Below are 26,517 nucleotides of genomic sequence, written 5' to 3'. Positions count from 1 at the left end.
GTGAATGCTTAAGTGTCTTAAACCATTATTCTTTATAATGGCCAGTAGGGGGCGATGACACTGGTTGCAAAAATAAATCTATTCAAATGAAAGTCAATTGGAAAATGGTACATACTTCTCACTTGATTCATAACCTCAGTAAATGTTCTTATAATGAGTTCATGGTCTTAATCTTTGGTTTCAAGTCTTCCTCAATACAGCATGATGTTCATTTAGGTAATTATGGTCACATTTAAAGTAAAATAGACGATAAAGCAGGGTTTGATTTAGGGCGTGGCTACACATTGATTGACAGGTCACACTGAGTACTGTGCGTTTTGTTTTTTTTTAAATCTTAGAACATATACTCTATTAAAGTGTTTTCACTTCATTAAAGTTAACTAACATTTTGATCACTTAAAGATGTCTTGTTCAGTGTTCGGTTGGACTAAGAGGCTCTTTGGCTGTTCATTTAGAAAAACGATTGTCCTTTACTTACAAGCTAGCAAGCTAGCACTAGCGTTAGCTGAAAACATAGCATCATTCCCAGCTCTGATCTCTGATCAGTTCTGTGCATGAACCAATTGGCATAAACCATATGGTGACGGCCAAGATGTCGAACTTGAGGCTTCAAAAGTTGCACTCTTCTTGAAAGTTTTGAAAAATGTTCTACCTGCTACATTATAAAGAGTATTTTATAAAATAAACGTAGTTCCAAGTAATGACACTAGCTCTTATATTCCATGACAGATATAACTGTAAACACAATGGTCTAAAAACATCAGTATAACTTTTGTATTTTTATTATAAAGAACAGATGTTTAAAGACAACTCAGACTTGTGAAATCAGTTTAAATAAAACTATTAAATGAAGACGGTCTTTTTATACAAATATATGTTGTTACCACTCCTAGTCAAGTCACAGAGGTGTTGTCTTTGGTAACCTTGTAGATCAAACTGTTCCAGAAGTTCAGTTCACGTTTCATTTGGGATGCATATTTACATGAAAAATTCAATTTATTTGAACAAACACATATTAACAGTCTACCATGTTTTCCACCTTTAAACTCAATATTCAATTCACCGACCAGCCTCGGCCTCTTTTTTTTCTCTACGCGCGATTCCTCAACCTCCGTGGTGTGGGCTGAGGTGTCGCGCTGGTGGGGTTCAGCACAGCACACCCAGAGGTGAGACAAACACCTGGAGGTCCTCTAAGACCTGCATGGCCCCTGAGTCCAGGCCGGCCCACGTGTCCCCTCTCACCCTGCTTCCCGGGCTGTCCGTTAAAGGCTCTGCCTTGACGTCCACGCTGACCTGCGATTGAAGAAAAAATGTTGTTTAGTCTTCAGGCCTGTCCGTCTGCTCAGTTAGCTGACTAAGACTATTTCACAGACCCCAAAGACAGAGCCTTTATAGAGAAAAATAGTTTTTTTCTGGCAAATATCACACTCCTCTTACGGAAACACATCCCCTCTCCCCTTCCCTGGGATTTGAAGCACAGATTCAGCTGAAGATCATTTTTTTCTTTTTTAAAGCACGGGCCCAGATGTGGACAACTATTAATACCTCATTTCAACCAAATCATCAAACAATATTAAGTATTGGAAGATTAATTTACCCTTTGGTCCTTGGTCTCCAAAGTATCCAGGTAGGCCGTGACCTTTGGGTCCTTTATCACCCTGATCCCCTCTGTCACCTGCAAGCCAGACACAAACACACACACACACACATTGGTCTCGACAGCAGACAGACTAAAATGCCATTCCCCCGGTCAAGAACGCGGCGTGCATGTTGATTAAAGACCATATGTGTTACTGAGATCATTGTTAAATAAACGTTTAAAACACCTTGTAAATATTCTTCGATTTCATTGGCTTGGCGCGGGAATTTGGCATGAGTGTGACATCATGCTCAGGCCTCTAACCATAAATTAGAGCCGAGAACGTACACGTTAGTCTGGACAGTATTTGATTGGGCAGTTTAGTACAGTGCGGTTCATGATGAAAGGTAGTCTGGTCTGTTTTTTCCACTGGTGGAAATAAGAAGTACATTTAGTAAAGTACTGCACTCACGTGAAATTTTAAAAGGGCCCCGAGTTGAGTCTGAATTGACTGGCCCTCTAGTACAGTGATACTCACCTTACCGCAAAAGGGTTCTGTGTGCGGCTCAGTGACCATTTAATAATTACTGGTACACACTAGGTTGTGTACTTTGAATGGAAATAAAGAGCATCAAAATAGAGCTACTTAATAAAAAAGATGTGCAAGGGGAGGATCCTCTGACAAACATCAGGGCGAAATATGCTATTCATTCTGTCCATGGTGGGAACAGTTTATGATTATGGTTTATGTTGAGGAATCATGTGAAGTGACTGCATGTTGAAAGAGCTTCCAGCTGTGATTCATATTGTGTGAACTCTTTTGAATGTAACCAAAGCAATAAAAATGCAATTGCAGCTATTAAATGCAGTAAAATGTCTGATTTATCTCATATAGGCCTACAGCAGTGTCAACTCTTGTGACGAAGTAATGTAGTTAATAAGTTAATTAGTCAGTTAACTAACCCTGACCTCCTCTCATTTTGCAGAAATCTCTCCAACTAAAGTAAGTGAGTTTTACAGTTCTAGTAATTTACAGACATGTACAGAGACCAAATTATCTGTATCTGTTCAACCAACAAAATCTGTCTCTGTATCCGTTTTTGGATAGAAGACCAGAAATGGGCATGAATTTGAAGTCATGCTAAATCCCGCAACTTTGGTATTTACTAACCTAGTATTAATTGGCAAAGCAATTTGTGTGCAGTAAAAGCATCAGATTGTTTTAATATCAGTATATAATTCATTATAAAGTATATTTCCACATCCTCCTAGTGCACTTTTCATAATTTAATAAAACATAATGGCTGACACACATCAATGATGCCTTTTTCCCCCAAATAATAACACGCTACTTTCATTTGGATTTGGGTACATCTCCAGTAATTCAGCAATAAAAAACAGTAGACATAAAGAGAATTTTAGACTCAGATAGCCAAAAAAACCCTACTCCAAATGAAAAGTAGCATTGATCCATGTCCACTGGATGTGTAAATAAACAACTGTTTGCTCAGCTTAAGGTGATGACGTTTAGAATATGTTAGTGATGTGTTTCTGACCTGGAAAAAAATCAATTAACGCAGGGTTAAGTAAAGGTTCTGAATTCTTTTTTCCACCTCTGGTTTTTCCTAAAACAAGAACTGGTGAATTATAGTTTTGGTGTAGATCATATTCATATCTGTCAGAGTTGTTTTGTCACACCTGTTTCTCCTTTTCGGCCCTCTTCCCCGGCTTCTCCGTAGAATCCCGGCAGGCCCACTTCTCCATCAACACCATCATTACCGGGGTCACCCTGACAACATCAATAGGAAAATACATCATTAATCTTGTGCATGTTTTCAGTGCAAACCTTTTAATGTTTTGTTTCTCCTCAGGTGATCTTTTCAAGTTATGAATAAGGTTCCATTGACCTCTGACCAGCTCCAAAACTGAGAAGATTTATTCAGCTTATTATATAATACTTTGTTGGGAAAACCTTGTACAGTACTGGTACATCACTGTTCTTGGTTTGGCATTAAACACCACAACATGAGGCTAACTAGCCATAATCTAATATAGTGGAATATTTTTATTCAGTCATGGCTTTGAGAGCATTTATCAGCCTGAGAGACATTGTGATTAAAGAAATTGTGGAACATGAATCGGTTCTACACTGTATAATAATGTGGAAAAGGCCTTCTAATCCAACGACAGCCTTGATACTCTCCAAAAACCATTCAGCACAGACCAAGTGTCTAGTCTGTGACTCCTTATTTGTCCTCATGGAGACGTGGAAAATCGTAACATTTTCATTCCAAGCTTTTCTGCCAAATACTTCAGCTCTTTTAGCTCAGTCCAGACCCTTGCAATGTGTTTGCATTTTACTCGGGCGGGGAGACAAAAGCGTACAATGTATGGAGAATGTACAGCGCTCCTGCACTGTGTCCCAGCTGAAGGTCCTAAGAAGAGATACCTAAAGCAATGACTTATTCACATTGAACACCCAAACTGTAAAACTCACAGGAGGTCCGGGGGGTCCTTTCTGTCCAGGGGGACCGGGGGCACCCATGGGCACATCCCCATACAGAGGACAAACTGCAGCACACGTCCTCTTCACTGAGTTGGCAAAGGTGGACATCTGCTCCAGGACCACTTTCTTACAAACCTCGATCACGTGTTGAGCGGGGAGGGTCGGGCCCTGTGTAACAAATCATTACCACATCCATCACTGGAAGGGATCCAACCGTGGGACATGTAATAAGGAATATTACAGGACGAGGCATGCTGAAGCAATGGCTGCCTCTCAGAGGAAATGCAATGAAGAAATGAAGCCAACAATATTTCCTTAGGCTCATTATGGATTTATAGCCACACTAAATGAAACCCTTGCTGTGAGTCACTATAACTACAGGCTAATGTGAAACTCTTTAAATGTGTTTTTGACACTAAAGCTGTTAGCAAACACTGCGTGTGTGCCAGTCAGTGGAACTGCTGGTGCAAATGATTACTCTGCAGTTTCTGTGCCATCATTCACAGATAGATGAAGTGTCAGTTATAGTAGAAAGACTGCAGAGCATTAATGTTAGACTACAGCTCTGTAATGTTTGTGGCATAAGCAAAAAGACAAAATTCAGAGGCTTGTATTTTACTTACCGGTGGACCCGGGGGCCCCTGAAAGCCATCTGGTCCTCCTTCACCTCGAACCCCCTTAACTCCGACTGGACCTGAACGTCCAGGTGGGCCTGCTGGACCGCGCTTCCCCCGTCCTCCCTGAGGACCCTGCCCACCCCTGTCTCCAACCTACAGAGCAGGTTAACAACATCAACAGTACAGAACCAGTCCATCCATTAGAATAGAATTAGAAATCAGTTCTGCATGGACACAAACTTTACTGAAACAGTATCTGCCTAAAGAAATACTTCATCCCCAAAATAATCATTTTTATATATACAGGAAAGAAATGTAAATTCTGCATACACAGTCTCATGCTAGTGCAGGTAAGGTTTTAGCAAAAAAATGATGTTTTTGGGAAATAGTGAGCATAAGACTGGAAAAATCTGACTTAGATTACACTGCACATGTTGATGTTTTTAATATAGTTTTGTTGTTGTTAAACACGGTCCCTATTAACTTCAGTCTGTCAGGAATTTTCTCAGTTTTTGTGTTCTTCATTCACCATGAAGGCATGTTAAAAACATGCATGCTTCCACGGTGAGGATGAAGAATTCCTTTAAAATTACACATGTCATGTGAATTGATAAAAGTAAATATTATAGGACATGCCAGTCAACGTCATTCTTCTAAAAGGTGAACAGAATAAAATAAAAAAATGCACATACACGTACAATAGAAGTAAAATACACGTATAAACTTGTAAAACATGTAAAATAGATTTTATTTTTTGTGCAGTTGTGGGAGTTACTGCACATCTAATATGCCTGGAATGTTATTAGATTTTTTCAGACTATTCAGCTTGCAAACAGTGAATGTGATGAATGTAGCATAAAATGTTAATAGTGTCGATCAAGGTTGAGACTTTTGTGTTAGAAACATTATTATATTTGTCAGTGAAGCTCTAACAGCAGAGTCACAGCTTACCCTTCCTTTGGGGCCCTTAACTCCTGTTTCCCCCTTTTAAAAAAAAGAAGAAAAACTGTTAGGATTCATCGCAAAACCAAAAATAGCATTCAAGTAGATGTACTCATGAGAAGAGAGGATGAAATATTTAAGGCAGCACCTGTCCACCTTTAACTCCTTGGATTCCCTGAATTCCTGTGTCACCCTGCACAAGGCAAACAAGAAAAAAATGCAAAAAAGGTATTAAGAAGCCTGCAAATATTTCATATATCAGGAATTCACATGTGTTCTGCTCAGTTAATAAATACATTTTTCATTACATTCTTTAGATGAAAATGAGTTCTTAGCTATATATCTATTTAATGCATCAGATTTCAAGTTGGAAATATTTAAAAAAAATTTAAGTTTACTGCTTATATAGTCCCTATACTTATATGTATAAAATAGTTTTATAAAATAAACACAGCAATGCTGTCAGGACACTATACGACTTTAAACTGTATGTGATTTTTCTCAGAATACTTCTCCAGATCCTGAATGACATGACTGCATTGAGCTCAGGAACCAGTAAATCTTAAATAGCTAACTGTTGCATTAAACTGTGATTTTGCCGTCATTTTTTATTCCAATGGTAATGGATGAGGACGTATTACCTTGGACCCTGGTTTTCCAGGCACACCCACGTGTCCCTGCGAAGAGATGACATGGTTTAATGGCCTGAGGAAAATGAACTAGTGTTTGGAAGAGTTCTGAAAATTCATCTGGAGTACTTACAGTCGGTCCCGGTGGGCCGATAAATCCAGGTCTTCCTGGCTTCCCTGCAGAACCCTTGTAACCTCTTGGGCCCTCGAGAATAAAACATTTATTAAACCGACCTAAGGGACGGCTTTATTCTTTGTCGTTTCCCTTTAAGATGGCAAACTACTTTACATACACAATGTATTATGTGCTTGTCTTCTGAAAAAGTAACTTACAGTTCGGCCTTGGGGACCCATTTCTCCTGCTGGCCCAAAGGTGCCTTTCTCTCCCTTTAAAGGACACAAAGCAAAACAAATTAATCTGACAAACAACTCAATTGTGCGCTTATTCACGAAAACAAACAAGATGGGTGAATTACCTTTGTTCCACTGCGCCCAAGTTTTCCACTGGGACCCTGTGGTCCTTGATAAGCCTGCGAGCGAAAGATAATGCTAATAATTACACAACTGCACTGTTGCTGAACTCCTTCATTAAGATATCATCACCACCAAAATATAATACCTCTATTCCCGGATCACCATCTCTGCCTGACAAGCCCGGATCTCCGATAATGCCCTAGGAAAGACAATATGATTATTAAAAAACAGACACATTATTTTGGGAGTGTAAGTGAGCAGGTGTGTCAGTAAATCACCTTCGGTCCGATGGTGCCACCTCTGCCAACAGGTCCCGGAATGCCCTGTAGTTTTCACAAGTTCAGACAGAAAACACAGCGGAAACGAGTTAGCATTTTTGCACTTCTGGTTCCCGTATTTTGAAGTCTATGGGGTTTTTTTAAAATGGGTTTTTGGTAAGGTGCCTAAAATAAGCTCTGTGGTTAAAGCTTAAGAGATTTTTATGTTTTATTCTATGAATTTTTAAGCTTTTACGTCACTTAAGGCAGCCAAAAGAGACTGAGTTTTTGGGAGAAATTAAACGTCATTGTCAGCGTAGTGGCGGTGACGTCAAAGTCACGTGACCAAGGTGTAGTTTATTTCTAGCCTTATGTCAGCTTTTTACTTGCATTTACGCTTCAAAAATCATCAAATCATTATCTTAAGGAACAGACATGCACGTATCATAAACTTTAGTTTGCTGCAGATGTTATTTTTTGTAATGATCCAAAATGTAAAAATCCCATTGGCTTTTTGTCGAGTGAATCAGGGTGAAAAAACACATAATTCCTGCTTTAAAACAATAAAACAATAGGGACACATGATTTTCATGTCATTATGATTAATGTGTGACACTTACAGGCTTCCCCTTCTCTCCAGCAGCTCCCCTCTCTCCAGGATCTCCAACGATACCCTGTCAAATGATCATTTAAAGCCACATGAGTTATTCATTATAGGCAACACATTTCCATCAGTAAGCAACATGGCGAGCCGGGGAGCCTTCCTTCGTATACAATAGAGTTAGAGATTATCACTGCGGCTGAGGCTCTTCTTTCAGTGACTCACCAGCTGATGTTGATACAGTTCAGGCCCTCAGATCTCAGCCAAAATCCAGCCGCATGAACTAATGTTGTTTATGGAGACGGCACATAAGCCAAAAACATAGCTCCATTCCAGTGTTTTACCACATTAAAAATGATTCTCTGGCTCTCCACGCTCACATGAGGGGATTTTGTATGTAGAGTGTCTCGTTATGGATTATGGAGCAGGGAATCCCACACAACAACCCACCTGCTTTCCTCTTGGACCCTCACGGCCTACGACACCAGCTTTCCCTTTTTCTCCCTTTAAAAAAAAAGCATGTTGGAATTAAATAACAATATCAAGGTTAAAAAGAAGACAGAGAAAGGAAGGAAATATGAATACCTTAACTCCTTGAAATCCAGGAATCCCTTCATATCCTTTTTCGCCTTTAGCACCCTTCAAGGAGGCCAAAATGTTAGTAATACAATAATTATACTGCACAAGGGCTTACCACTGTGTGTGAAGGTTAACTCACAGCGTCTCCTAGTTTCCCAGTCTCTCCGATGTCTCCAGGTGGTCCACGAACTCCCTTTAATAAGTAACAGTGTCGACATAAAGTGTTATCTATAAAGTTGCATAACTTTAACAGCAAATTGCACAAAAATCTAATAAAAGTGTGTACGTTTGTTAGCTGGCTGCTGAATTAAACAGTTCAATTAAAGTCAGTTTAGGAGTTTACCTTGTGGCCTCCTGCTCCTCTTAATCCTTTCAGCCCCTTAGGACCCCTGTCACCCTGTTAACACACAACATGTCATTAACACAAATTTGTAATATTACAGGGTAAAAAAATAATCTCAGTGTGATAAATTACCACTTGGCCCCAGAGTCCTCTCATTCCTTTCTCGCCTTTGATTCCTTCTTCCCCCTGAGGACACACGTGAGGTTTCATTAAAGCATTTTGGGAAGGAGCCAAACTACAGTGTAACTCTGATAGGAGCAAATAATGGCAGATCTTACCTTTGGGCCTGTCTCGCCAATGTTGCCATATTCTCCTGTGTTTCCCCGGATGCCCTACAAGACAAGTTTGACTCAATCACAAGCACGTCTGCAGCTATTCGTTTGTGAATCGACCAGCTTTGAGAAATAGAATGAAAAATGTAAATGTTAGCGACTGAGAGAAAGTCACCAATGACTACTGGGAGATTAACCTTTGGATCAAACAGGGGAACTTTTTAGACAAACAGTATGGGTCCTTACCCAAACAATCAGACATTAGCTGTTGATTTTTCTGCTGTCCCCTAAAAATGACGTTCTTATACAACCAAGCTGCAACCTCAGCAGAGTCATATATTATTTTCTCCTGGATCATGTTCAAATAGTTAGCTCAGCACCTCTGAAGCTCACCTTGTTGGTCTGTACAAAATCACAGAGTAAAAACGGTTGGCTAGCCGTTTCCCTCTAGTTTCAGTCTTTATGCTAAGCTAAACTAACCATCTCCTAGCAGCAGCCAGCACAGATATCAGAGTGGGATCGAAGACAGTTCAGAAAGGAGTTTGGGCACAAGAATTTTATGTATCTGTATCAATTAGGTTTTGCCCACACCATTGTTAGACTAGCAGCAGGTGAATCTATTCACTCATGTGAGACATGAACATGAGCACAGATTATGACCGATTTTTTTGCCCCAAAGTAAGTAAATACTTTGCCTATTTTCACAAGCCACATGGGAATATTCTGACATTTAAATGGCATTTTTCCGGCAAATCAGCACAGATGGACAAGCTGTGTCCAAATTTTATGCTAAAATCGACATTTATGAACATAAGAGGTACCTCATTTTTGTAATGCTAAATATGGCTTTTAGCTGTGAATATAATTAATGTTAGCAAAAGATATTCTAAATACTTAAAGTTCACAACAAGGTGGCAGAATAGTGGGAGAGGTGACTGTGCCCACTTAGGAGACAGGAAGTGTATACAATTTTATAAATTTTGCACAGCTTGTAATGCATCATCTTTTTTTTAAAGAGCATCTTTGGTATTGATTGTCTCATCACTCTCTCAGCAAGAAAACAACTGTATCCCTAAATCTATTAATTTAACATAAACTGTAAAAATCGCATGAATAAATGAGGATATCTCAGTTTAACATGTGAACATGCTATAAGCTTCAGGCCCACTCACATTAGTGGAAAATATACGCAAGCGTGTTCAGCAGGATTCAGGAAACATTAGTCATAAATACAACAAAATGGGCCGGTATTGTTTGCACAGATGCTGACTTCCTCAGTAGTAGAAGGAAAAGTGTTTTCCACTTGGCTGTCTTACACTGAGTCAACAAACAGATTAAACAAGTTCCAGGATGCCTTTGTGTTGTCAGTTTATTTGACCACCTCACCTAGCTTTACACAGAGTCAGCTAGGCGAAGGTTAACCTCAGAGATGGCCGACAGTACGGCGAGAGGCACGACCGTGAACTTTACGACGTTTCTAAGGCGGTATAGCTCTGATGAGCAAAAGACCACCCACCACCTGACATGGACAGTTCATATATCTGTGCCAGGAAATGCCCTCCTCTGATGCCAGCAGGGGAGGAGATAAACATGTTGTGGCTCTGTGATTCACAAGCTGGCAGGAGGTCAAAACTCTAACGAGTTACACAAGACAGATGTTTACTCCCAGATGAGCTACAGCTGCATCTCAGGACATGAATATGTAGCATGTGCGGCTCTGGAAATGTGCTCTGGATGTACGTGGGTCTGGAGGCGTACATGTGTTTGCTCAGGCAGCATGGGGGATTTCCTTGAGTGCAAAGGCCACGTTAAATGCCAAGCGATCACATACGTATAAAAAAATAATCCTCCTTTAAACACATGTTCTCTGGACTGTTTTTAAAAGAGTCTCAGATCTGCTCCAACATAACGCTGACTGCAGAGCATGAAAGGGATTAACAAGTCATAAATTTAAAGTGGAAATAATCACGTCTGCAGCTCCCTGAAGGATACAAATGTGAGTGTATTTGTCCATTCATTGATGCGTGTGTAACTGGCTCCTGCAGCACACCACTTTGTTCATTATCATTTTCTCAAATCGTGCCTCTCTTTCACAATTTGGTCTTCCTGTTGGGACTTAATTAGCCTTATCCACACAAATAAAAACATTTAAGAGATACATTTTACACAATAGTTAAGCACACTAATGCCACTCATTACCAGACACTTGGAAGGTATGGTTATTGCTCAACTGCCTGGTTTCCCTGTGTGTGTGGGATTCATTACATTTGGCTCAGTGTCTTCCAAATGGAAAAGCAAAACCATTAGAAATCCTGTGATCTGTTGCCAGTTTGAGTTAAATCCTATACTCTAAACAGACGGGATCTTTGTTTTAAGATGCAAATGTCTATTTCAGGACAACGAAAACAAATTTATTGTCACATCTGTATTGTTTCGTGTTTATCTTGGCTTCCTCCTAAATCTTTCACAAAGCGGACATAAGTTTTCAAACTATGAAAGGAGCCTCTATGTTTACTATCGCTGAGCGCTTCTGCTTCCAGATCTGTTTCCATCCTGTTCCAGTCTCAGTTGTACTTCTATTGCCATTTTCCACAGCTTCGCTGCTGTCTCACGGATAAAACTTTTACAATGTCACTCACCCACAATTCAGTTTAACTCTTTATTGTGCAGCAGGACAGCTCTGTCTGAGGGAGACGTATAGGCTACTGGATTACGGTTGCAGTTTTAAACATGTGCTTAATGTTGTGAAATGAACCAAAACCACTTGGTTAGGTTACGAAAAAGAAGATGGTGTGGGTTAAATAATTCTATTTAATAACTTAAGCTACAGTATGTGTTTAAGTTAAGTATGTTTCTCAAGTTAAAATAAGTTTAAATGGTAACTTGTGCAGAGTGTTACTGAGCGGCTTTGAGAATCAACGAGCTGTGTGAGTGACATGCCTTCATCATTATCCAGTGTAAACCAAGGTTTGATATTTGCATGACTGAATGAAATACTGTATATGTGTTTACCCAGTTTCCTTGTCGTCCTTGGTCCCCAAGTTTTCCTGGAAGTCCTCTGTGGCCCTGCAGAAGAATAAAATAAATGTAAACACAGATTCAACTCATCTAACAGTATTTTCAGCCAATTTTTACTTTGCAGGTAGGTTAACCTTTGGCCCTGGAGGTCCCTGAACGCCGGGTTGTCCGTGCATACATTTGCAAGATGCTCTTCCAGCTGTGAGGCCGATCTCTGCGTAGCCTCCACACTGACAAAAAGGCGAGACAGCAGTATTAAAATCACACACACACATCTCCAACAGACGGAGTGAAACCACTTTAAATGGGAGCTGACTCACCACACTAGAGAGCTCGCAGCAGCCCTCTGAGTAAGCCTGCTCTGGGTCACATGACACCTCCATCTGCTGCAGGTCCACCTGGAAAGAAACAGGAGATAATATGAGAAATTAAAGTTGTATTGTGAATCAAAGTAAGTTAAATATTATTATTTATTTTTTTCCAAGCTATGAACCTACAGACACAGAGCGATCTCGTGCCGCCCGCTTGACGATAGAGGTGTACCCTCGGTGGATGACTGGCCTCGGCTGGTCGATGGACTCCACACTGACCTCTTCACAGTCTATCAGCAGCTTCACCTGGCTGCCCTTCACACTCAGTGCCAATTTGTGCCACTCGCCGTCAAATAATTTTTTCACATCATGAAAGGTCCTCAGCATCTGGCTCCCATGGGGGCTGGTGTAGAAGAAGTCTAAAGAGCGCGTATCACCGTGGAACCGCAGGCCGATTTGCTCTCGTCCCTCGGGGTCGCTAACCTGCCACAGGTCCCAGGACTGCTTGGCTGCGTCCTTGATCACCTTAAATGTTGCAATGACGGAGTAGTCGGAGGGAAGTCCATCTGGATACACATCGCTGTGGCGGGACAGAGATGTTTAAGGAGCTGGGTCACATCAGGTAGAGTTGACTTTGCTCACAAAAATATAATTCAGCTCTTTTTTTTTTTTAGAACATAAGGGCTTTATTGTACAAGAAGATGGACTTGTAGCAACACAGATTGTTGAATGCTATGCCTAAACTCCACTTGACACATTTTGTGTAACTTTTTGTGAAATCGTTTATTTAATGTGCACAATATAGAAGATTTGAACAATGCACATTTTCACTTAACTCGAAAGGCAGCACTTCATTGTCAGGGTATGAGAGTTTGATTAAAACAGCCATGTTAGCAGCTCTGTGAGGCACACTGGTGCTTTAAACTTAATGCTAACATGTAAACGTGCTCACAATACAATGCTAATATACTGATGATAACTAAAGGAGCAGTGTGTAGGATTTAGATGCATCTGTGTGCAGAAATTGAATATTCATTAATATGTTCATTAGTGTATAATCACCTGCCCAGAACAAACCCCACACTGGCTCTACAGAGGGCCTTTCTCATTTTAAGATTACCTGAAGGCCAATATAGGCTCTCCGACATGCTTGAAAAGGGAGGGGTGAGAGGAGGGGTATTCAGTTGGTTGCAATCTGTAATCTCACCACTAGATGGCACTAAATCCTACGTACCTTGAATACAAACTAACTGAACCCTCACCCAAGAAACTTGTTTTTTGCAGACTTCAAGTGCTTCTAGTATTGCTGTTAGTGATGTACAGGTGTGGCATCATTGTTGGGTGGGTAATAGGTGCAAAACTGCTTTTCTTGGTATTAAGTTACCCCTTAAAGAGTAACTTAACACCAGGCTGAAAAGCAGTGTTTTGCTGCACTCTCGCTGCACCTGTAGCCACACTGACACACCCTGGATTACATTTCCATACCACCACAGCCAGGTGAGAAGTTCAACAACTGAAGATCAGCATAAACAAGATTTTCAGTCACCCTTTAATCATTTTTCCAGCTTCATTGAAATTAACTGGGTTCAGGCACTGTCGTATGGTACCTCATGGTCCTCCGTAGATGGATTGAAGGGTTGACACGGTAGGCCACCGCCTCAGGCTGAGAGCCGTCCACTCTCTGTACCCCTCTCGACTCAGGAACACGAAACTCCTCCAGCAGATTGAAACCTCACAGCACAAACACTGAGCTTAGTTTGACGTCACAATGATTCAGCATCAAAGGTGCTAAACTACTTGCTAAATCTTACATCAGCGCTGATATCACTGATGTATTTAAAATGGTTGCATTACTCATTGTCATTAATAATGCCATCTCTTCACAGGTACAATGAGGTCATTTATGAAACATTAACGCCAAGAAGCTGTTTATTTTCTTTCCTGGGTGGATTTGGCTACTGAACTCTAAACACTGGACGCTTTGTGCTGCAGTTTGAATGAGATCAGCATATTTCCTGTGAAGCTGGTGGAAGATTCTGGTGACAAATGTTATGACTTAAGTACAATATAACTTAAAAAAAACCTAAACCAAGGCAAAACCTAATACCTGTTACTGTGGCGTATAAACAGGTGATTGAAGAGATTGTCAGTACACAAAGAGATTGCAGGTAGTTAACTACCCTTAACCTTAACTAACCCCAATTAAAAAATAAATCTATACTATCCTTTAAATGTCCTAAAATTGACGGCAGTTTATATTTAAAGAAAGCATTGTTATTGCTCAGTACTGTTCGTATTAGGACAGAAAGTGGTTTATTTATGGTCAGTTGCAGGTCTTTAAAGCTTCATAGACACAACTTAACCCCAAGATGACCTCTTGACCTCTTAGTGTCCACATCAGCACTAGCAGCGGCAATACGATACTGTGTCGGCTGCTGTGAAAGTAAACAATGGACTATGAACTGACAAACACCGACACCTGCTGGTCATAGTGCTGTAATTACAGTCACAGCAGAAAATGAATATGATATATGTGATTATTGTCAACATTGTTTTTCGCTGCCTCGCTGAAATAATACATCTGTTTAACAAGAGAGAAACGATAACAGCTATACAGAATCAGAGTACTGTGTGGGTGATGATCCAGTGGTAGGATTATTTCATTATTTAATGCAAAATATGCTGTAGTCATCAAATAAATATGAAATAAATTCAAACTTACTTGGCAAATTTTGACATTGTGTCAATCCCAGGAAGGCAAAGAGTGCTGAAAACACCAGCATTTCTTTGTTGGGTGGCATTTTTATTTTTTGAAGTCAGGGGCTATAAGTGCCTGCAGTACAACAATAAAATTAATCAGTTATTCAATAAATCAGGTTATCCAGTATGTGAATGTAAAGTAGACTTTTAGGCAAGGTCAGGCACTTCAATTTGTCCTCCAAAATGATATAATTATATGCATAAATGTTAAAGATGTAGAAAGGATAAAGAAAATACAACAACATATTAGATATAGAAAATCAATTTAAAATTGTTGAAGTTCTTTTTAAATGTTTAATATTTAGATATCTTTGATTACCAGGGTTTTATGATCATATTTATCCTAATATTACTTTCCTTCAAAGTAAATAACATAAATTGAGTCCACTGAATGGATTAATCCATTCAAACTTTTTTTAAATTCTACCAAATTAAAGATTAACAATTATCATTAATTAAAATATGCAGATGATCCAACTACATCCTTTTGATAAGCAACCTGACTTCATTTACAACCTAAATTTATACAAAAATATATTTAAATAAAGAAAAATGACAGAGAACGTTTCATTACTCACATATTCCTGAAAAAGAAAGCTCCTGCGGATGGCTCTTTTGCAGTTCCTGGTGTGAGGATATATCCCGCTCTAAAGTGCCATCCTGGCCCAGTGTTTGAGCTGAACAGGAGGACCATTCAAACTAGAAGCTCTGGGTCTCAGAGGAGCCTGACCCCTGAGCTCCACTCCACCTTTGGTCCCCAGGGGATCTGTCTCCTCTCATAGGCTAGTTACACCTACAGTCACTACATGTCCGGTAAACCGAGTCATCACATTAAAGCAAATTTAGGTGAACATACCAGTGCCTTTATGTAGCAACTGAAAGAAGAATACAATACTAATGTTGAAGAATAAGCCTACACTTTAGCAAAGTTGTGTTCAACTCAGCTCTTTTGTGTATTTTACTGTGCAGAGCTTTTACTCTTTACACATCCACTTTTAGTTAGAAAAATTATTTTGTTGGGACGGATAGCAAATTAGCCTATAATTGCTTTAAAAAACAGTACACAATTTTAGTGTATGTTCATTCAAGACAGTGTTTTACCGCCTGCAAAGTCTCACTGAGAGAAAGATGTAGTATGTCACAGCTAAACACAAGATGCTCTGCAAACATTCCACCCAGTACGTAGACCACACCTTCGATCTGAACCTCCACACTGCGTCTAACAACCATGCTATAGGGAGATTGTGGGAAAAGACTACTGAAGAGCACAAACATACAGAAGATAACTGCTTCAGTATATGGGTACAAGACTCAAGAGCTACAGATTTAAGTGGCCAATTACCAGAAACTGCTTTTAACTTCTTTTTTTACACCTGTATGAAGCACCAGTGGTTCAGTTTTTAGTTCAGCAGCATGAAAGAAAGATGTGGGAAACAGAAATACAGATACAAGGTGGAAATAAAGCCAGAGTTTACAGCCATGCTAGCAGCTCTGTGTGGCTTTGCTAAAGCTAAATGCTAACGACAGCATGCTAACAAGCTCACAATTGCAAAGCTAATACGCTGATGTTTAGCATGTGTTTACTATATTCATTGTCTCTGTCAGCATGGATGTATCACATTTGCTAATTAACCCTAAACACAAAGCACAGTTTAGGCAGAGTGTGTTTTTAAGGTGTGCGGTCGTCAACAGTAGTGTTTCTAAGTTGCAACGGTGTTACAATCCCAGGGTCCTCATCCTAACCCAAGAGGCTGGGAAACAACTTTTTCCATAACATGCCATTTACCATATAGCATTTTGTGCCATAAAAATCTTGGGACCCTGGGAACATAGGAATGACCCCTCATCCACCAGTATTGAAGATAAGTAAAAGTTTGGCCTGATGATGGCTGGACTTTAAACGTTCTAGGATCAGAAGGCTGTACAATCCATCAAGTAGACTTTTAAATAGTTTGAGATACTTCAATGGATGATAAAAGTTTGACCCAACAATGGTGCTGGAGGAAAATTCGGCTCACAATTAGGATTCATCTTCATGGGACCTTAAATATCTGCAGTAATTATAATCAAAATTCATCCAAAAGTTGTTCACCAAAACCAAAAGAGTAAACGTCATGGTGGCACTGGAGGAAATGACGGGATCACCCAGGTCAGTACGCCTTCTGTTGGAACCATTAATGTTGGTGCGAAATTTCACAGTAATTCATCCAGTAGTTGTTGAGATATTTCCAAGGTATGACCATCTGACTATCTGCTGCTAGCATGGCTAATAAAAGGAGCTACAACCAGCGACACAGAGAGAATTCTGTGGTCCACACCAGTCTCTGGTGGCTTTCTGCAAGCAGGTTTATTACAAAGTAATGTTCCAGTGACAATTTCAGCTCTACCGAAATTAACCATACATTGACATGGATGCACAAGAGAATGTCTACAGGGAGTGGCACCTCTTCAAGGTCAACGCACACACTGCTGTGAAGTGGTCGAACAAAACAGGGACTGCAGCTGCTCACAAACAAACAAACAGGACTTAAAAGCTTCATGATTACGAGATTTCTGCTACTAGCCTTAAATAGTGTTTTTCAAAGGTTTCTGCAGTGCTTACTGGGGTTTATTGTAGTATATTGCATTGCCCTTTAAATGCATGTTGGCAGTATATCATAGCACTTAAATAGATAATTGCAGTGCCTCAAATGGTACCATAATGCACCATCTACTCCAAACATCAGCAAACATAAATTACAGTACATTCAGTAACTCTCAGCGCTATCCTACGCATTGCCCTTCATTAGTGTGTTTAGAAATGTTAGCTAACCGTACAACATAGTCATTCCCAGGTTTTCTAGTGTTCATCAAACCTCTACGGGTTTTGCATCAATAAAATAAAATACAATAAAAACAATTTGACATTTTTCACAAAAAATAAAATACATTAAAAACAAATACACAAGGCCATTAACATTCCATTCTCACATAATATTAAACCATATTGCCTCTCAACAGAATATTTTACATCTTCGCAACAATTTAAATAACACTCAACAAATTTGCAGTCTTTTAAGTTAGATATCTCCAGTGTCCGTTACGTGTTCGGGGTGCAACTAGCTCCTGGGTTGTTTGTTTTCAAGGCCACTGACTATCGCTTGGATCCCTTGGCCAGTTTGCTTGTGGGAGTGGTTCGTCTCTGAGGAGTGGGGATCTTGGAGGGTTTCCCTCCGTGTTGACGTGATGCGGAGCGTGGCGTCGCACGGGTTGAGTCACCGACTGTCTCGGACACGTCTGAGCACACAGACTGGATGTCTGAGATGTCAAAGTCAGAGGCGTCACTTCCTCTGCGACTGCTCCCTCTGCTTCCGGCTTTACTTCCAGGTCGGCTGGAATTCTTTCTCGACTCTAGAAAAACAAAAGTACAATGATTAATAGACTTATTAACCATTTATCAGGGAAAGAACTATTTGGTAACTTCAGGTAATATTCCAAGAAAAAAGTTGCAAATTTACTAGATTAAAGTGGCAAATCTACAAGAAAAAATGTCGCAGATTTAAGAGATTTAAAGTGGGAAAAAAACAACTTTTTTCTCCCAGATTCACCACTTTAACCCTTAATAGGGCACTCATTGAAATACTTGCAAATTCCAAATTTCAACCCTAGAGAATATTGGAGGATATTACATACAGCTAGAATGTGTAAAAAAAACCATACGAAAATAAAATTTGAGAAAAAAGTTTACGAGATTAAAGCGGCAAATCTACGAGAAAAAAAGGCACAGATCTATGAAATTTAAAGTAGTGAATCTGGGAGAAAAAAGTTGCTTTTTTCCCACTTTTTCTCGTAAATCTGCAACTTTTTTCGCACAGATTTGCCACTTTAAATCTCTTAAATCTGCAACTTTTTTTCTTGTAGATTTGCCACTTTAATCTAGTAAATTTGCAACTTTTTTCTTGAAATATTACCTGAAGTTACCAAATATAGTTCTTTGCCTGATAAAGGGTTAAAGAATGTGTTGCCTTCAGACATTGAATATAGGCTATAGTCTTTTTTTCAGTAAAGCAACACGATCAGTGACCCCTGGGTGATATCTCTGATGCTTCACCCACCGTTTTCTAAAGACAACAAAGCACCCCCCCTTTTTTCACTCTTTTAGTTCACATACTTTTAAGAAGTTGTGAGTCTGCACCAACAGATTCAAACTGAGGTTGCACTCTACTCACCGCCTATTGTCTGTGTTCGGGCTTTCAGTACAGCAGCGCTGATCAAGGTTCCCTCCTCACCGGACTGGAATCCTTTTCCTGACAAGTACCCAGGAAGACGTAATTTGCTGCCTTGAACCGGTGTACCCTATAGAACAAAAAACTTTATTATAAGTATATATTTGTAATCAGTGGCTCCTAACTGCACAGTATAATGACAGTGTTTTAGAAAACTATGCTGATCAACTTAAGCACACACGTTATACCAAGCACTACAAATGTATATGGTGTTGAGTGAGTTTTACGTTTAAAAACCCTTATTCTTTGCAGCAACTTGGGAATCTCTTTTTAAAGCAGTTAGTATCTGAATTATATGTTATACCTGTAGTTAGAAAGACATAAAATAATCACACATGCATTGATTACAGTTAAGTTGTTCAGTGGCATTAAAAGGAGACAGACATGTTTGTCAGGCAAGAATGAAATATTCAGCCCGTTAGTAATGAGAGAAGTTAGAACTAATTGACCCAAATGAAGTCTTGAGCATGTTTTTATTTACGTTTCAGAATAAAATTAGAAATAAAATAAAAATATATCACTTACAAAGATCCTTTTTTTTTTTTTTTTTTTTTTTTTACAAAGTATGAGCTCTACTAGTAATATATCTGTCTCTGTTTTTATAATCATGCAGTAGATTTCAGTTGGGTCATAAATCTGAAGCGTCGCACATCATGTGCTGTATATGACTATACTATATATAACTATACCTCTGAGGATGAACCTTGGCTCCCAAAGGAGTCTGATGATTTAAGAGGAGTGGAGGGTTTGCTGTTTGTAAGCCAGGGCTTATCATAATTGCGGGTTATGTGTTGGGAAGTCTGAGGAACAATGGCAAATCAAAAAACACAGACATGGATTCACAAATCAAAAACTACCAGAAACACTAGATGGAAGAAACACAAAGAAATAAACAAGAAAAGTGATCAAATAATGTAAAATAAATAAATTAATGCAGATAAATGAGAGGAGAATCATGGTGGAGGAGTGATCAATCAACAGTGTGACAGACAACTAGAGGACTGGCTCTCACGGCAGAGTGGAGCCTCTCACCTTGGGGGTACTGGTCACTACTGGGTTTGATGGGACCGCACAGCTCTGACTGGAGGTGGATCTGTTGGGAGACGCTCCTCTGGATGACGGCCGAGATCTCCGGCCTCGGTAGCGGAAGCTCGCCATCACCTGAGTGGTTCCTTCTGGGAGGATAAACTTCTCCCGCAGCTCCATGTTGGTCCTGCCTTTAGCTAAAAAATGACACTCCAAATTAGCCTTATTACAAAAATACAACTGGCATTATTTTATTATTTATTTATTTTTTACCAGGAATCCTGTGTAGATGATGATGTGAACACTTTATTTTTCACTTTAAGTGCCTAATTTCCTTATAATTTCCTAACTATTATAAGGAAAATTGAAATTTTCTCGAATTAATTGCTCAATTTAGTCTCAAGCCAGTATTAAATCATGATCAATTTATTAATAGAAATGTAATTTTTCATATATGCTCAATAGTGAGCTTGGCTGTGGGGAAATTTAACAAAATGTCATCTTGGAAACTAATCTTTGTTTTTTTGGTTGCACTAGGAATTAATTGTTTTTAATTAATTGGAAATGGCATCCTAGCCTACTGTTTATGCTAAATATGACATAAAACTATGCATCTATGAGTATGTATGTATGTTCTAACTGCATAGTATATGGATTTTGTGTGATTTTTCATTTACTAATGATTAATTCAGATTTGCCTTAAAATAATACTGGAAAATATTACATCAAAGAGGTAATGTTGATTATAGCTATTTCCAGGAAAATTCTAAATCCCTTTTTGGGAAATTGTTAGGGAAATATATAAAAAAAATAAAGTGTTACCAGGATGGGGTTTTAAATGAAGCAGAATATATAAAATGAATTCAATGAGTGAATGAACAATGAAAACACAAGACTCATGCTGTTTCACATCTCATCCACACTGCTCAAACAGTAGTGGAATAAACTTTTTGTTTCTCAACCACCAAAAAAACTTCTTTGTTTAGTTGAAATGCTAAACAAAGAGTGCCAAGACTAAAACAAATCAAAGTGTCTCCAAACACTCCCACACCAAAACGGCCCAAATGAGAAGAATTACTAAACCGAGAGAACAAAAACTTCACAGAATAAACCAAACAGACCTTGCACCAGTGGTGTTAAAAATAAACTGGCTTACATGCAGATTTAAACATGAAGCCAAACTGTCAAACAAAATAAACAGTTTTGTTGTGTGTGTTAAATAGACAGACATCTCCATCCTTTTCCTCAATACTGATGTTAGTTCAGTTGTATATTTACAGGTAATATATTCAGCTTAGTGTCTCTGGAGCCTCTCAGAGTTTGTTTGATTGTCAAGCAAAACCTGAAAATTGCAAAAGAAGCTCGGCCGAGAGCCGCTCGTCACATGCTGAGAGACAAAAGAGCTCATTTTGTGCCTTCACAGAAAGTGACAGCAGGTGATGTGACCCACACAAAACAACTGCATGCATGAAAAACCAGCCGGAGCTGAATGACGGTTGATTGTGAGTGGAGCCGGTCGATGAGAATGCCATTCACGGTGAGAGCGCTCAAACACAGCGGCGGTCCACCAACACACACCGGCACCAACACAAACAGCACACACTCGGATGTGCAGGCACACATACCACAGGTGGGTTCATGGAGCAAGGTGAGAAAGTTTGAGATTTGCCAACCTATCGGAGACTGAGTAATTGAAGAGTTTGATTCCGAGCGCAACATTTTGCTCCCGTGGTGATGAACTAGAAGAAATAATGTCATGTTCAGCAGGAGGAACGTATAGCAGGACATACAGAAACTGATCATTAATACAGAGGATAGCAGAAACAAGTAGAGTACATAAAGCTTTTGCACTAGGTGTGGGCACAGAGAGGAGGGTTTCATACTCATATACATCTGTTCCACTTTTAATTTATAAATAACCGTTCATTCTCACATTCCTGTCTCTTAAATTCTAGAAATAAGTAACAAATGAATACATTTTCTCAGAGTCAATTTACCATAACTTATTATTTAACTCATTTTTTTTCTCCCGTTTTTCAACTTTAGAGCTGTCTTAAGATATTGAGAACAGACTTTAAAAAGGAATTAAATAATAACTAACATGATAACAAAATATTGTGTAAATTAGTACCAAAACAAAGCAGTCACCTAGTTTCTTTCACTTAAATTCAAACTGAGGATTTGTCTCTTAAAAGCTCTTCAAATAAAATACTATTTCCTTTACAGTCAGTTACTCTTAATGATTTTATTAAGTAATTAAACCCTAATAATATTTTCCATGTCATTTTTTGGTAAAAAAAAATAATAATATAACAAGATAAGTTATATTGATAAATGAATTGTAAGCTTTTTTCAGCTTTTTTTTTTTTTAAATGAACAATATTTCTTTCTATTTCTATTTATGTATTTTAATTTGATCACAGCTTTTTTTTTTTTTAATTATCTGACTTTGAAGCACGGTGTGAGCCAGACACACCCATAAACATCACAATCATAACCAGCTCAGCAATGTTCACCTTCCTAAAGAGATTTTAAAAAACTGATTATTCGTGTCATCCTAGACAAAATGAGATTTGTACACAGTTTTTATTCTGTTAGCTGTGAATTGTGACTTCTTGTGGTGAACTTTTGAACTCACCTCGACAGGGGTCGTTCTTCACCAGGAACTCATCCAGAGCCATCCAGCCTCCGCCCACCCGCACCATCACAGTGCTGCGTAAAATCCGTACGAGACGAAGCTGCTGAGAGTCTCCAAACTACAGCAGGGGGGAGGAAAACAGAGAGGGCATGTGTGAAAACAATGAACTCTGTGTGAACACTCGCTCACTGCAGGCTACAAGCTGTGCAACACTGGAAACCAGACTGGTTTGGAGAATCACATTGTTTTCAATTATTTATTTATTAGAAATCAGCCAAATTCAATCAACATGTCTGTGGGATTATCAGTCATCCATCAAAGATGCTTTTTGTCCACTTCAGCACTGATTTCCTTTCCATGTTGCACAGATTTAAACAAACAGGATTATGACACAAAAACATATATTTTTAGTTTTCATTCTCAAAGACACAAATTACAAAAAGGTCAATCCAACTGGGTTTCTTCTAGTAGTGTGTGCTGCAAATGTAGTAGTATTAAAATGCCATTTGAGTCAAATTATTCTAGATAAATTCATGCTAAACTGACTGCTTTGTAAAACCAAAAGTCAACATTAATTTTACTTACAAACAAGTTGATTTATGTACAGACTTTGCTTCTCCTTTTTAATTTTTTTATAACCCAAACCATTAACTAAGCAAGTAGTTTTATTTCAATTCAAAATGTTTTTCACATGTTTAAAACTGTGACCGTAATCCAGTTTTGTTCTATGGGAAAATAACTTGTTAGAGGCAGGATTGTCATTTAATGTTGAGCCTGACTCATTTATCATTAAGTGACAAATAATAGCTAATAATATTAATAATAATAAAAAAAATATTAGCTAATATTTGCTCATTATAGCAGATTGATGGTACCTGTGGTCATTATTTTGACCAATATGCAAAAATAATGGTTTAGTGGACTTCAACATTTAAGACAACAAATTGATATTTTACCATCATATAATTAGGTTATTTTACTCTGAAAGAGCTGAGTCAGTCCTCTATCAATAGATTTGTACGGCCTCTACATTGATGTCTGTTACAGTTTGTAGCAAATTGAAATTTGAGCTCCTGTATTGCAGATACAGGAGCTGCACATTCAGCTTTACACACTTTTTATTTTAAGAAAATATAAAAAATTATTGCAGCTGATGTGTGGTTTGTGCTTATAATGTCTGACTTTATACCGACAGTGTCTGGCTTCAGTTTGCTGCTGTTACTGCAGGTTGAGCCTGTAAAAAAAACATTAACTGAAGGCACATTATTTCACCACCAGGAGGCAGTAGTGTCTAATAATCTGCCTCCATCATATCAACCACACACAGAAAACACAAGAAGCACTGAGCATGTTATGGATGCAAAATGGTTCAGGCATTATGAGGTGACGGACAGAAGTCAGCCAGTTGGATGTGACCATGAACATTAGCACGAAGACATAATTCACACAAGGACGATCACAGCCGCATGCTTTCTGTCAAAAAACAATTCCACATCATGATCAAGCGGACAAACAGCAATCTCCTGCAATCCAGCAATTTGTTGCACTTTCTACAGCTACGACTCAGGATGCATTGACACTGATGCAGATCCGATGCAGACAGCTCCAATGACACACCGAGAACAACATGAGGAATGGTTCAAATCATTTCTGTCTAATCCACAACAGTGTGACACGCAGACATGACCAAACAATGATGACCCTCCGCTAAAGTGCCGACTATCTCATGATGTCTCTTCAACTGGTAAAATAAACTTGCACTTATATGATTATTATAATGATTTAATGCCACTGGTGATTTAAGTGATCAAATACATTAAATGTGATGATGATCTGAAGGAAAAAGAGTCACAAGAAACATCTTAAGAATAACTATTTACCAGAATACAGCTTTCCAAAACTGCAACGTGTAGGTGGGGGGTAAGATTTTGATTTTCCCTGTTTGCTATTGTCTCATCGCCGATTAAGGAGTCATGTAAGCAGTGAACCAGACCAAACTGTCAAAAGAATTATTTAAATTCATTGTAGTGTAACACAGCAATACAAACTAGTTCATAGACCAACACTACCCCTACTAGCATCTCCCATTATTAAACTTAATCCAAACAAGCTTCAGGAAGCATGTGGCATATGAACACATGTCAGTAATGAATTTTAAACTGCAACATGCAATTTGTCAAAACATATTAAAGGGGTAGTTCAGATTTTTTGAAGTGGGGTTGTATGAGGGACTTATCCAAAGTCAGTGTATTGCATACGGTAAATGTCGGTCTACAGGCCAATAATTTGGAGAAGCAGGCAGAAGAACTGGTGCTGAAGCTAAGCAGTGTGCTGTGTTGATGGAGACAGCAGCAAATGTAATTTTAAACACTTAAAAAAATGTCAAGATAAGTTTAAGAGTGCACTATATTTAGAATATTTTCACAGGTTTACCTTGCCGTGAGTCTGTTAATGTTCATGTAGGGGGAAGTGAAGGTAAAGCCACCAGACTCCATTGACAAAAACAGTAGTTTTACCTCACAGAGCACAGGAGTTGTTGGTCTACTGCTGCATCGATAAATGAGTTTGCTTGTTTTAATGTGTGAGTCTTGTTTTTAAAGGGTTACTTTGGATTTACCAAAATCACTCAATACCATAAACAAACTAACCGAGCCAGCTACAGACCAACAGCCAGCTATAGACCCACAACTCCCTTGTTCTGTGAGGTAAAATTACTGGTTTTGTGGAGTCTGGTGGCTTTAAAGAGAGCATAGAATGGCTTCCTTATAACCTTAAACAGAGCGGTCTGACAGCAAAGAAAAGCAGTGAAAATGTTTAAAATATAGCATACACTTAAAGTGAAACAGATTTTTTTGGGGGGGCAAGGAACAGGGGCTGTGCTGACTGCCATCTACTGTAGTAAAACACTGACTATGGTCAAGTACCTCATACAACCCCACTTCAATAAATCTGAGCTATTCCTTTAACTCAGTAGGTAAAATGAAAAGCAAATTATTCATTGAAGTCATCCAGGTTGCCCAACTATGAAAATAAATAAATAAACAGTGTCAGTTAACCAAAAGAATGTCAGCCAATGTTGAGGTAAATCATTCCCATGACACTGAAGCGCCAAAGGCAAGCACACAGAAAGCATTATTTTCCAAACTGCCCAGCAGATGAAATTATGCCCGTGGACTAATAAAAAATATGGGCTGAAATGGTATTGGCCTGTAATATTGTATTTTCTGAAACTCAAAAGCAGATTTTTCACCTGGATTGTCTTAACAACACAAAAACTTAACATCATCAAAAAAATCTTAAAAATGCTATAAACTTAAACATGCAATGTTTCTTTAATAAGTAGGCTAAAATTAAATTTTATGTTAGACTGAAATCAAATCTTCGGCAAATGCTCCTTATGGATTAAATCAGAAGGCCAGAGATCTTTATTTCTACTTCTGAGTTTCAGTCTGTAAACACCAGCCAGGAGTCTGGGCAGAGAGTGTTAATTGGAGAGCAAACATGGTAAATGAAAAAAGGCGTAAGGCTTGAAAAGTCGCAGAACAGAAGGACAAAACAGAAGAGGACTTTCATATGTACCTGGTTTCCAAGGTAGAACTGGTGATGTGAGGAACAATAAAAAAAATTTATAGGTTAGAGTTTTTCCCGCTGATTATTGCAGAGCTTACCTTCCTGTGAAGTTGAACTACAAGAATTTCAA

At 38.8% G+C, this 26,517-nt stretch overlaps 2 protein-coding genes across 6 annotated transcripts in view; both read right to left on the bottom strand.

Annotated features, from left to right (window-relative positions):
• Positions 1 to 375: 375 nt before the first annotated feature.
• On the bottom strand, positions 376 to 15,116 carry zmp:0000000760 (collagen alpha-1(IX) chain). The gene is made up of 26 exons (XM_059358938.1): positions 14,851 to 15,116; positions 13,736 to 13,859; positions 12,315 to 12,708; positions 12,138 to 12,215; positions 11,952 to 12,047; positions 11,812 to 11,865; positions 8,806 to 8,859; positions 8,660 to 8,713; positions 8,528 to 8,581; positions 8,324 to 8,377; positions 8,191 to 8,244; positions 8,056 to 8,109; positions 7,625 to 7,678; positions 7,026 to 7,070; positions 6,893 to 6,946; positions 6,750 to 6,803; positions 6,607 to 6,660; positions 6,407 to 6,478; positions 6,286 to 6,321; positions 5,793 to 5,837; positions 5,654 to 5,686; positions 4,709 to 4,855; positions 4,077 to 4,253; positions 3,278 to 3,368; positions 1,598 to 1,675; positions 376 to 1,293 (listed from the first exon to the last, which is right to left on the bottom strand). Exons 1-26 carry the CDS (start codon positions 14,927 to 14,929, stop codon positions 1,091 to 1,093), a joined length of 2,292 nt encoding a protein of 763 aa, XP_059214921.1. The 5' UTR covers positions 14,930 to 15,116; the 3' UTR covers positions 376 to 1,090.
• A 2,083-nt stretch (positions 15,117 to 17,199) lies between these two features.
• dst (dystonin) overlaps positions 17,200 to 26,517 on the bottom strand; it is a 136,770-nt gene continuing 127,452 nt past the window's right edge. For 2 of the 5 annotated variants that reach the window (XM_059359817.1, XM_059359818.1), the window contains 6 exons: positions 26,397 to 26,414; positions 22,818 to 22,935; positions 21,853 to 21,918; positions 20,186 to 20,376; positions 19,097 to 19,223; positions 17,200 to 18,278 (listed from right to left, as the gene is read on the bottom strand). In XM_059359817.1, coding sequence (XP_059215800.1) covers positions 18,022 to 18,278; positions 19,097 to 19,223; positions 20,186 to 20,376; positions 21,853 to 21,918; positions 22,818 to 22,935; positions 26,397 to 26,414 — 777 coding nt within the window. In that variant the 3' untranslated portion in view covers positions 17,200 to 18,021. Of the gene's footprint in view, positions 18,279 to 19,096; positions 19,224 to 19,842; positions 19,954 to 20,185; positions 20,377 to 21,804; positions 21,919 to 22,817; positions 22,936 to 24,697; positions 24,815 to 26,396; positions 26,415 to 26,517 lie in introns of all 5 variants that reach the window. The other 3 variants (XM_059359820.1, XM_059359816.1, XM_059359821.1) reach the window with 3 other exon arrangements.

The sequence above is a fragment of the Centropristis striata genome, chromosome 20, assembly GCF_030273125.1.
Source record: "Centropristis striata isolate RG_2023a ecotype Rhode Island chromosome 20, C.striata_1.0, whole genome shotgun sequence".
Lineage (NCBI taxonomy): Eukaryota > Metazoa > Chordata > Actinopteri > Perciformes > Serranidae > Centropristis > Centropristis striata.
The sequence above is the reverse complement of the archived record's forward strand: the minus strand, read 5'-3'. Positions and strand labels throughout refer to the sequence as shown.